Source organism: Cyrtonyx montezumae, unplaced genomic scaffold (genome assembly GCF_038088225.1).
Source record: "Cyrtonyx montezumae isolate F1298 unplaced genomic scaffold, pur_monq_1.0 scaffold_4, whole genome shotgun sequence".
NCBI lineage: Eukaryota > Metazoa > Chordata > Aves > Galliformes > Odontophoridae > Cyrtonyx > Cyrtonyx montezumae.
Window position 1 is genome coordinate 26,431,334 of NW_027072045.1, and position 12,417 is coordinate 26,443,750.

At 37.0% G+C, this 12,417-nt stretch overlaps 1 protein-coding gene across 1 annotated transcript in view; it reads right to left on the reverse strand.

Annotated features, from left to right (window-relative positions):
* CTNNA3 (catenin alpha 3) overlaps positions 1-12,417 on the reverse strand; it is a 367,000-nt gene that overhangs the window by 61,789 nt on the left and 292,794 nt on the right. Inside the window, 1 exon segment of the mRNA XM_065746949.1 lies at positions 2,125-2,280. Within this exon segment, the coding sequence (XP_065603021.1) occupies positions 2,125-2,280 (156 nt within the window).

The window sequence follows — 12,417 nt, forward strand, 5'->3', positions numbered from 1 at the left end:
AAAGTCTCAGATCTAACAGAGGAAGGGGTAGAAAGAAAATCACAATACTTAAAATATAAGTTAAAAATGAAACAACAGTCCAGGTTACATAGTAAAAATGGCATGAACAACATGGGTATTAAACAAAGGTTAACTGATACAGAAAAAACTCTCATTACAAAGAAGTTGCTAAGGCTATGGCTACTGAAACAGAAACATTGTGATACCTGATGGAGTATCCATTTCAGTCTGGTTTGTTTTGACAAATAAATCCTTTCCACTTGAACTACTCCTGCTATGAGCAAGAACCTTCTACAAAGTGTAGGAACACAGTGAGCAAATACAAGCTGATGAAACGGCCATTCTGAGACTAAGATAAGCACAGACCTCCACCAGCAAATGAGGAGGGGAAGACTCATGAAACTTCATCAAGAACCCTTTGTATTACATATGCCAGCATTTGGTTTTCCCTGAATAGGTCTCAAAGAACTAAAGGAGGAAGAGGGAAAGAATACATTGACCATCCTGCTGTCCCAAACATTTGGTTTGCTGACTAGTTTGCAAAGAAAGTATATGACACTTTTTTCATGTGTCTGAGACATGGAGCTTCATCCTAGAATTAACTCTGGTCCTGTCAGGACTTGGATTAAGGCCAACAAGTAACATCTGCATAATGATATCATCCACAGTCTAACCATAAGAAGAAGCCAAGACCATCTACCAGAATATATCAAGTGTGAAGGAGGCAAACTTCAGCCCTTCTGTGAGTTGAACCTGCTCTTTCATGTCCAAAAACTGTCTGCTCCCTTGCAGAGATGAAGAAAATATTCAAAACTCTAACAAATTAAACATATTATAATAGCAGCGGCTATCACTGCTTAAATGTGACTTGGCAGATATTCAACTTTCCTGTTTGATTCTGAAAGTATCTGTTGTAATTTTATTTTTTTTTCCTGAAGAAGGGTTTTTAATTCCCCAATTAGCAGATAAATTTGATCCTTTAAAGTATCTGGATGTGAAAACGCAACATGAAAAAGGTCCTTTGGAACAGAAACATTTCCAGCTTGAACTAATATCAAAACATACACAGTATAAAGGAGCAGCGAATTGTTGTCGCTCCCAACACCAAGACCCAACAGCACAAAAAGTGAACATCTGGGAGATGTAACAGCAGAACCCTCTTCAAAAGTAACAGTGACAGGGACGAACAGAAAGCAAGTAGATAAATGAAATTTCCTTGAATCCTTGAAATTCAAATAGGACTAGGAAAGGTAATGAAAAACACTGCAGAACTAAAAACTAGAAGAACACTGAACGAACTTATACAAGCAGTTGTAAGGAAATTAAATGGTACTGATTGCATCTTGCTTCTCATAGTTAGGTGCAAACAAGACAAACAGGTCGAATTTTAGAAAACATTGCAGACAAACAAATCACCAAATCATTAACTAATATTTTATGCCTGGCTATATGCATGATGACCAAACAGAAAGAAAAAAAAACAACATTCAACAAATCACTCCAAGAAAGAATCATTTAAGACTGGTTTGTTGGCAACTAATCAAAAATCACTGAAGGTAAAGTGGAGCACAGTAAGCCATATATCAGCGTTTCAGGATCTTCAGTACATAAATAATTTCCTAAGTGACAATAGCACCAAGGATGATATACTTAAAATTTGACTCTGCACGTTTGAATTCCCACTGGAAACTAACTTAGGCACTGCAATATTTTTTTCCAGAAATTTTACCCTTCAATATATTTTTATATTTAAAACAAATAGCAATCTACTTATTTACTCCTAATTTAGTAATATTTCTTGGAAAATGTATCTGTGCTTTTATTATTAATTTTATTCAAAAAATTTACTGAAAATACAGATATTGCACTGTGTCAACTTGAAATTGGATTTGAAGAATGAAAGTATTTGGGTAAAATTCTTCCTGAACTACACAATAAAAACTACATCAACTGTATCCATTTTATAGAAGTCAGACTGTTCAGTGTTGTGGTATACAACAGGCAGAACTCCAAGAAGAGATTAACAGGAATATACCCTCTGCTCCTACCTTCCACTGAGTGAAGTTTAAGGTACTTGAGGATATGCAGGCCTTAAGATGAATTTTAAATAAACAAATCAAAAACTTACCCAAATCATCATGACTGAGCATCTGATGTTATGAATTGTATCATAAACCTTCTCACAAACATCCACAAATTGGTTATCATCAAACAGATGTACTGTGCTCTTGCTTAAGCTCTCCAATGCAATATTTACTTGGCTAATGAACTCCGGAATCACTGTTAAAAACAAACAAACAAACAAAAATAAAAAACCCACATCAGATAAAAACAAAATTCAACAAGCACAAAAAGGGATAAACCCACTAATTTTTCTTTCTGGCAAGCTGCCATTCACATTGATTAAAATGCTATTTAAAAAGAGCATTATCATAGTAAAATGGCTGGTTGTAAGTAGGAGCACACGAGAGTAATAAAAATGCACTTGGTGTGCACGTAAGCTGCCAACGGTTATACTGAAGAACAAGAGAGCCTTAAAAAATGCATACTGGGCAATACTGTAAAATCTTGCTGCTGATTTCAGCAGCAGAATCACCTGAGATCCAGACTTACAGACTTCAGGACACCAGAAACAGCTGCACACTTGTTGAAATCACACTTTATCTCTCTAATTCTTCTCTTGTTTAAATAAACAAATTATTTTGGCCCTTTCTTGTGGTCCCTTCTTTCCAGACCTCTAGTAATTTTTTTGCATGACCTTGCCAACTTCACTAAAAAAACAACTAACAAATACTACTTGTATTTTAATAGAAGTCATGACCAAACTCTTGCTTCAGAAGCTAACACATCTGTATGCCACAACCAAAAAAGATAACCTGGATAAGTAAATGTCACTAATAAATTTATTCCCATTAGCAGCACTGCGACTGGAAAAAGGCAACACCACACATGTTTTTAAGGGTAGAAAGGATGACCAAGGGGAATTAACAACCCATCAATCTCACCTCTGTGTTGGGGAATATCATGGAGCAGATCCTCCTGCAAGCTATGCTAAGGCACGTGGAAGAAGGGGAAGTGAGAAGAGACTAGTATGGCTTCACCAAAAGCAAGTCCTACCTAATATCTTCAATGACACTGACATTAAGGCCAGGAGAACCTCATGAGGTTCAACAAATCCAAGTGCACCTGGATTGTGGCAACATGCACTACAAGCTGAGGGATGAAAGGATTGAGCACAGCCCTGTCGAAAAGGACCTGGGTGTACTGCCGGATGGCAAGTTGAGCATGAGCCAGCAATGTGCCCTCATAGCCCCTCTACTCTGCACACTGGTGAGGCCTCACCTGCAGTACTGTGTCCAGATATGGAGATCTCAGTATAGGAGAAACATGGGTCTGTTGGAACCCATCCAGGGGAAGGCCACAAAAATAATCCAAGGGATGGAATGCCAGCCCTACAATGGCACGATGAGTGAGGTGGAGATGTGTGAGCCTGGAGGAAGGAAGGCTCTGGAAAGATCCAGAGAGGAGTCTTTCAATATCTAAAGAGGGGTAGTAAGAAGGAAGGGAACAGATTTTTTAGCATGGTCTGTTATGATAGGACAAGGGGAAATGGATTCAAACTGAAAAAAGAAGTTATTTAGATTGACTATAAGGAGATCTTTATAAGAACACTGAAGGACTGAAACACATTGCTTAGAGATGTGGTGGTTGTCCCATCCCTGGAGACATTCAAGGTCAGGCTGGACCAGGCTCTGAGAAACCTGATTTAGCTGTAGGTGTCCCTGTTCATTGCAGGAGCTGGACCAGATGATCTTTAAAAGTGCCTTCCAACTCAAAAGATTATACGATTCTGTGAAAACATGAGCCACCAGCACCTTTTAACATACTTGTGTTAAATGATTAACTTCACTCAATCAGCAACCAAGATAGCCCAATATTGAAAAAGCAGCAGTCTCTGTAGTTAAAAAACGTACATCTATGCAGAGATGTAAAAAAATGCCTTAACAAAATCAGTCTGTAACTCATAGACATGAACTTTTCATAGCCCATATAAAAAAATTCACTGATCCTTGACACTAATTCTATTTTAAAAATATACCTATTATATTATAGTTTCCATTAATAAGACCATATCTAATGATTAAAAATTTGTATAAAAAACAGTTACTGCAGATCCAATTACCTAGTATCTTCCTAACATTTAATCACATTCTTGGCTCACTAGTTCCTTTCACAAAAGTACTTTTTTCATTATGAGGAAAACTGAAGGTAATAGAACAACAGAAGACAGAATCCTTAAAACATTGTTTTTTCTCTTTATACACTATCTCAAAAAACTGAGGTCAGCGTTTCATTACCCTCTTTCCAAAGCATCTCCTGAACTTCAAGAACCTAATCTAAAATCTACTTACATCACTGAGGGCTTTTGTTTTGATTTCAGTAGGTGTGGGAATACAAGGGATTGATTTGGGGTTTTGATTAGACCACATATAATACATTAATTCACATGTTTTCTCAAATACAGGAATGACATGGTCATTAAGTAAATATGAAATACCACTCATGTTCTAACAGTAAAATGCTATTATCTCAATTTCCAAAAAATATACTGTTGATTCTTCTAATTTTTGTAGGTTGTTGGGGAATGGCTGTACCAACAGTAGATAAAAGCTGTAAGGAGATGGTGACTAAGAGAAATAAAACACTAAAAACCTTATACCTTTAATGCGTACATTTCCAACCTGCTATTTTTATGTTTTGGTTGCCTCCTTCTCTTTTAATGTTTGAATTAAAAAACTTAAAAAAATAAAAGAAGAAGAAAGGAAGTTTTGATGCTTATATACTTGAAATTTTTACATGCACTCCAAGAAAATTTCACTTCACTCAATATAGCCCAGGAAGCCCAAAGATTGGACACTCATGTTTGAATAGATAGCAAATAATTAATTTTCAGCAGTCTCCTGATGTCTCTATTTAAAGTAAGAAGGTTATACAAAGAAAGGTGTTATAGTATACATTTAGATGCTGACTACATTAAGTGCTACTGGTCAATAAGCAAAGGCATAAGCATACCTTCCACACCTTAGGTTAATGTTCAAAAAAAAGGAACAGTATTAAAGTAAAGAATTAAAATTAAAAAAATGTAAACAAAACAAAAAAGGAAAGCAATGAAGCAACAATTACTCTTCTTGTGAGGAAAAAAAAAGTAAAGCAGTATAATTTCCAAATTCTTCTCTTTCTGACTTCTAAATGTACTCAATGCCTGTCAGCACAGCTCAAACTTCAGTTTGATCATGTTCATCTAGGTTTGATTGAAACTGAGAAGGTCACAAGGTAAAAGAACTTCAACTCTACCCTCATAAGTATACTTCTCAATATGATATTAAAGTATCCAGCAACACTATGCTACATTGAACAAGCCTCCAGGCTAGTTCATTTTTATTACTGGGAATTAAATTTAGTATTTTGATTGAAAATTTGTGCTCTAAAGATGCCCTTCATCTTCAGCAAGAAGTTAAGGCGAGTACTCCTGTGGCAGAATAATCACAGAGTTGTGGCAAGTGGTATGTATCTTGAATTTTTTATTATCCTCCATAATCTGATCATCTACCATGAAAGTCAGTGTGTTGTGTACAGACAGTTTGCTCTCAGAGGATTTAAATAGTTTTCCAATTGCAGGAATTCACCTAAATTCAAAGGTATAATGGACATCAGAAGCATAAGTGAAGTGTGGCCGAAAGGATTAGAAACAGCTACCACTTCAGTGTAGGACAATACAGCTAAACAGAGTGAATTTAAAAATCTAGCTACTTAACTACACGGTCTTTATTCAGTACTTCTTTATTTCATCTCTCTCTTTGAGATCAAATAATAATCTTTCACTGCTTGTGATTTAAAAGTAAGCATATGTGACTTTTTCTGGAAGAGTATCTAAGAATTTCAGTTTGTAAGAACAGACCTGTATAGTCTGGTAGCTCAATTTGAATGCTATGTGTTATAACTACACTTAATGTCATTTTAATCTACAGAGGTATGCAGTGGACTATTAAAACAAATAAATGATCAAATAAAAACCATCTGAGCTAATGCAGCTGTGCTGGCCAAGGCACATCATTTGAAAGACATGGGCTTACTCCGATATAAGTTAGAGTTATAACATCCAAGGCATGCTATTGAGAATGGAATAAACTTTAATGAATGGTGAAGACACCTTCATTACGCGTGTTCAGAAATACATTAACATAATAATGGAATTACTCTAGACAAAGATGATTCTGCACTCACTTCAAAGGGTTGAACTGAATGACACTCTTTTGACACTTCAGTCATCTATGGTTTTGTTACAAATCCACACAGTACTACGCTAATATGAACTAGACAAAGCTTTTTCTAAATTTTATTCAATTATTGTACAGACAGTTTCAAGGCTACTAATGTGTCTCTGATACAATGCCAAATTGGTGACATTTAATATTTTATTGTTAACACTGTGCCAAAGGACTTGCAGAGATATGTATACCCATATAAATGAAGAGAGCATAAGAGTTTTGTCCATGTGCCTTTCACACATCTCTTTTGCCTTTTCAAATATTGTTCACATTTCAAGTATTTTTGTAACAAGCTTATAGTTCACACCCTGGAAAATTATTAATGTTTTTTGAACTTGTGAAGATATTAAATATTTAGTCTATGCTCCCTATCACTCTCAATCCAAGGCCAATATATTAGATGAAAGATCTCTGAATTACAAACCCACTGTCACACTCTCTCCCTAGCCCGATTATTTAGAGCGTAAAGAACAAAGAACAATGACTGTAGTACTACTAAAGTATTTCATACTAAGATTTTTGCATACTAAAAGTGTACTTCAACAAGAAGTAGTCAAAACAGAGGACTATTGTACAGAAGAAGCTGCATACTAAAGCATGACACAGACAGCATTCGCTTTTATTTAATCCAGATACAAGCACACTAGAATTAAATCTTTAAAGTAGAGCTCCCAAAAATGAAATGAACTCGGCAGAGAGCATATGAGATCACTCCCTTTTGACTTCTGTAGAAAGGGTAGAGAAGCGTAAAAACATCATAGAGAAAATGAGAAGATGGGGAAGCCAACAACTTCCGCTCAATGTTCCCTGATAAAGACTTCTTCACCACCTTTACAGTCAAGACCATCAAGAACTGCTGTCACCACTGCTGACTTGATGGCAGCATTCCCATGGCATTACATCCTTTCAGCTACAAAGGGTTAGATTTCTTTAGTGAAATGATCAATAATAACTGAGACCCAATCATTAGCAATATCCATTACCGCAGAAGGTCTATTCCACAAATTCCTAGTCTGAAGTAGGTTGTTATTTATCTCTCTCACACTCATCACAATGATGACATTTCCTATGTGGAAAACACATGCACCTTTTTCTAAATCCTAAAAATAGTAGTAAGTCTGCATGTTAAATCTGAATTTGGAGCACTTTTAGATAACATTTTCTATATTCCATATTCTATATCTTAATCCTACTCATTACTCTATAGTTGAATCTTTTTTTTTTTTTTTAATTTAAAATGAATACACACTGAAATGGAAAGCAGGACAAGTGAAAAAAATTCTATCACACTAAAACATCATGCTTATATGGACAGTCCAGTTTGAAGAGACCATAAAATGAGACACTGACAAACCTTGATAAAAAATATTTCTTCAAAAATAAAATATATATTTTAACAATTTGAAGTTAGAGGGGTTAGTGTGGAAATATGAAGGGGAACACCAAAGTTCCCGAGGAAATACTGAAGGCAGGCAAGGCTGGCGTTCTTGGCCACCTGGGCACACTGCTGGCCCATATTCAGCCAACCGACTATCAGTACCAAGGTCGCTTTCCAGCCACTCCTCTCCCAGTCCTATAGCACTGCCTGATGTTGTGACCAAAATGCAGGACCTGACACCCAGCCCTACTGAAACTCCTACAGTTTACCTTGGCCCATCAATCCAGACTTCCAGGTCTCTCTGTAGAGCATTTCTACCCTACAGCATATGAACAATTCCTCCCAGCTTGGTGTCATCTGCATAATTACCGAGGGGCCATTTGATCCCCTCATCAAGATCACTGATAAAGATGTGGCCCCAGTGCTCAGCCCTGGCTGACAGCACTTGTAACTGGCTGCCAACTGGATTTTACTCCACTGACCAGAACACTTTGGGGCCAGCCAGAGTTTCACCCAGCAGAGCATATGCCCATGCAAACTATGCACAGCCAGCTTCTCCGTGAGGATGTTGTGGGGGACAGTGTCATAAGCTCTACTGAAGCCCAGGTAGACAACAGCAACAGCCCTACTTTCATCCACCAAAAGCAGGTCACCTTGTCATAGAATGGTATCTACTTTGTCAAGCAGGATCTACCATTCACGAACCCACGCTGACTGAGTCTGATCCCCTGGTTGACCTTTAACTGATCCATAATGGACCTGTGAGCCTGTGCACCTTTCCCTATTCAATCTCTTTTTACAGTTCTTGTACAGCCTGGCTATTGCACAAAGCACTGCAGCTGACATTTAAGGCAATGCCTGCAATTAAATCCTAGTTCTATGCTTTAGCTAGTGACTTCAGGGGCTCTTTATGCCCCCCACTGCACAGATGTCCAGACAAAACATGGACAGAGGCTTCATTCTGAGGAGGCAAATGCATTTCCTCGAAGTATCAGCAGCAGGTCATAGCATCCAGAAGAGCAGAAAAATACTGTGATGATATAGATAATCTACCTTTCCAAAAGCTCTGTACCTATTGCATTTCGCTTGCCATGCTCATGGACAGGCTGACTGTGAGAGCTCAAATGAAGATGACATTTACCCCCAGGACATACTAGCGACAAATTCCAGAATTTTTATTTTATTTTTGCATTCCTTAGGAGACAGTCCAGTTCTCATGCTCCTTATCACTGCAAGGCATCCAGATGTTGCATAAACACCCACTCCTGCAGAATTCAGTTCACAGTACACAACAGCATGACCTCCTTTAACTGAAGTCACAAGTCTTATTTTTCAGGCGTCTGCTCTAAACAGAATGTCTTGTTGTACAGAGAAGCTAAAACAAGTAAATACCATAAACCTGTAAGTATATATTTACACATGCACACACATGTATATATATGAACCCTATGTCTGTATATATAATTCCTAAGTTTATTTCATGGGTAACACAGAGGTTTCTGTTTAACTTTAATCCAGTCCCATTACGAATACCACAAAATCTCTACATGCACATATTTGCCTTGAAGCTAGCTGTCATGAAGCAGCATGACAAAAAATATCTGTGAACTGAAATACTTGAAAACTTCTTCTTGGTTGCCACACTAGTTTTGAGTCAGTTCAGTGCTCTAGTTCAGCATGCTACCAGGCAAGACAGATGACAAGCTAGCACTGGTACAAGCAAGGCAGTAGGAAAAGGCACATGAAGGTAGCAGGCATGACTGCACTAAGCACTGTTCGAACTAACTGTGAATTACAGCCTCCATTTCTTTGACTACAATTGTTACCATTAATTTCCAGTGAAGCTTTTCTTCTCTGGCTTTGCTACATCCAAGGCCAAGGTTCTGGCAGCAGGGAGCCTACTAACATGCCAGGCAAATCTGAAAGGCTGAAGAAACACTGCCAATTTGGGGCTGTTCAAACATACCAAATAGGACAAATCGATAAGAGGAAATTGAGAAATTCTATGGGGGAGTCCCTTTATCATTTTAGAGAAGTTATCGTTACAGAAAACAGATTTTCCTTGATTTGGAAGGGGGAAAGAAATCTGAATCTCAAATATCTCAAATAAGCATTATGCTATATATTGCTTAAGCTACAGACATGTTAACTAGCAGAACAACCAACTCTAAAACTGTCAGGCTTCAAGGCATATTAGAACATACTGTTTTTTATCATATGTTTAATATACTAATCTCTATTGAATTTGAAATCATTAGAATACACTTAAAGGAGAGTATATAAAGGTATTTATATTAAGGTAAGTAGGATTATTTTTGCCTTTAAAAGGATGACCTTTTAAGAGGTCATTTGGAAGATACCTAGCACAATTTGAAATCATTCAAAAATAATTGCCTTTTTGAGCTAAAACAGAACTTGTATTTAAGCAAATGGAGCTGAAGAAATGCATTAAGGTCTTCTCTGCCACGCATCAGTTCAACAGCAAAAGCTGATCTGGTTAGAAGCATTGGAAAGAAGACAGAATTCACACAGTGAATTCATTATACCTGAACACCTGAATCTGAGAAACAGACAACCTGAAACATGTAATATATTACCAAGTTTTGCTTAAAGTTTTGGACATCAGTACTGCTACAAATAGAAGAGTGGGTGTGCTCACAAATGTTGAGATTACAGACTTATATTTGCCCAGACTGACAGTCTGCTCATTGCACATCTACTGCCTTAACCAGGAAATAATGGCTGGCCTACAATGCCCTGAGCTTGTATCTTCTTAGTGCATCTTCTCTTCAGGAGTTCCCCCACAGCATTCAGGCCCTGCCCAGTAAAAAAAAAAAAAAAAGGAATTCCACAAAACAAAACAGTCTGTTCCTGGGTTATGGTGGATTTGTTTTGAATTATATCTATTGTAATATTCCAGTCACATTCCCTGTGACTGCTGTATAAAATCCATTATTTTAAAGAAAGAAAAATGCTGTGCAGAATTATTATTTCACCTTTTGTCTGATAGTTTACAATTTTTGAGTCTTCAAAGACTAGCACCTATATTTTGAGTATAACAATAACACCTCCTGTACAACTTTACCTTTCTAATAAACTGCATAAACACATTGTACGTACACATCCACACTCCCATATACATGGAAAACAAGAGGAACAAAAAGAGATTTCAGAGGTACTGCAATCTCTTTCTCTTATTGCTTTTAACTAGAAAAAAAAATCAGAAGTAGGAGAAAGAGAATTAGCAGTCCACAATAAGGAAAATAATCTGCAGGGATGCAAAGAACTCTGACTAATCTGTTTCCAGTGCTGGTTTTCCACTGTCAGTATGACAGAAGATTGTTCTCACTAGTTTTTCTCTACTTTTGCCATTGTAAAGCAGACTCTGATTTTTAATTCATGATTTCTTTTCTAATTAAAAGCTGTTATAGTGGATCAGATGTGGAAAGTTACTGTTTTTATTTCAAAGGTAAAGAAGATGGTTAATTGAATTTAAGCACGCAGAAGTATTGGGGAAGTCTAGCTTGAACAAAATCAATGAAGAAACGCTAAATATCTGTCACTAAATCTCTCCTGAGCTCTACCTAATTTAAAATGACAGGGAAGCAACAGTACTTTTAAATACAAAGTTGTATTTTCTTCCTAAATCTTCCCAAATATAGTTTATGTTTTATTATCTGAATTATTTGGAAAAATATAAACAAAAGGAAGTTATAAAAATATAACGAACTGACAATTGCTTTTACAAGCACGGTTTTGGAAATATACAGCAATTAATCAGAGAAAAATAATTAAAATGGGTCTTCAGCTAATTGTAAATCTAAAGCATGTGTATGAGACATTATATTCACTGACACAAATGGATACACAGCAATTCATCCTGGGGAAGAGACTTTGTGAAGAAGTAAGTTGGCGGTGAGAAGATTATTTATGAATGACGTATGTGAATTTTACAAAGAAGCAAGAGAAACAGACAATGGGATTTCACCTTGGTTGGGAAGAAAAAAAAAATATGGGTTAGGGGGCCTGGGAACAGGCACGCAGAGATCCTCACTGAAGTTACACGGGTAACATTTGGATAGTTCTAACTCTACAATGTCTGAATTCCTTGTGAAACACACATGTTTTGAATCTGTACTTTACAATGATATTGTAAGGATAAGAGTACATTTTAGAAACTAGAAAAGAGATAACCAAACACGGAGCAACGGGTAAAGGTTTCCCATGGCTTAAAAGCTGAAAGTGATGGTAAAGAAACACAAAGAGAAAGGCAGTTGCTCTGAGCAGCAGGAAGTTAAGCATGTGGTGTCTCAACAGATCAGCAGGGTAGAAGACCTCTATTCACAGGAGCTTTCACATTCACCAACCTCTAAGAGTTATCTAAGCATGATAAGGTGTTGGCATACTTCAGTCCCTTAATTCTCCTAACACAGATCAGCAGACAACAATACACCTCTCTGCTAGCATATAAAATCCATGTAGTTCTAAATTATGACTGCTGCTAACACTGACACATTTTAAAGAGAGAAAGACAGTACTGATGTTGCCCTAAGCAATTAAATCTTTTTCAAACTCTTATCAGCTTCCAAGCAGATAAATGCAAAGATGGGAAAAGGAACAGGCCCTTAAACTGGACTCAAAAAGAATAGTATAGGATGTACTGTCTTCTATGCTCTGCCTTAGCTCAACCCTCTGCAAAAGCTCTCAAGA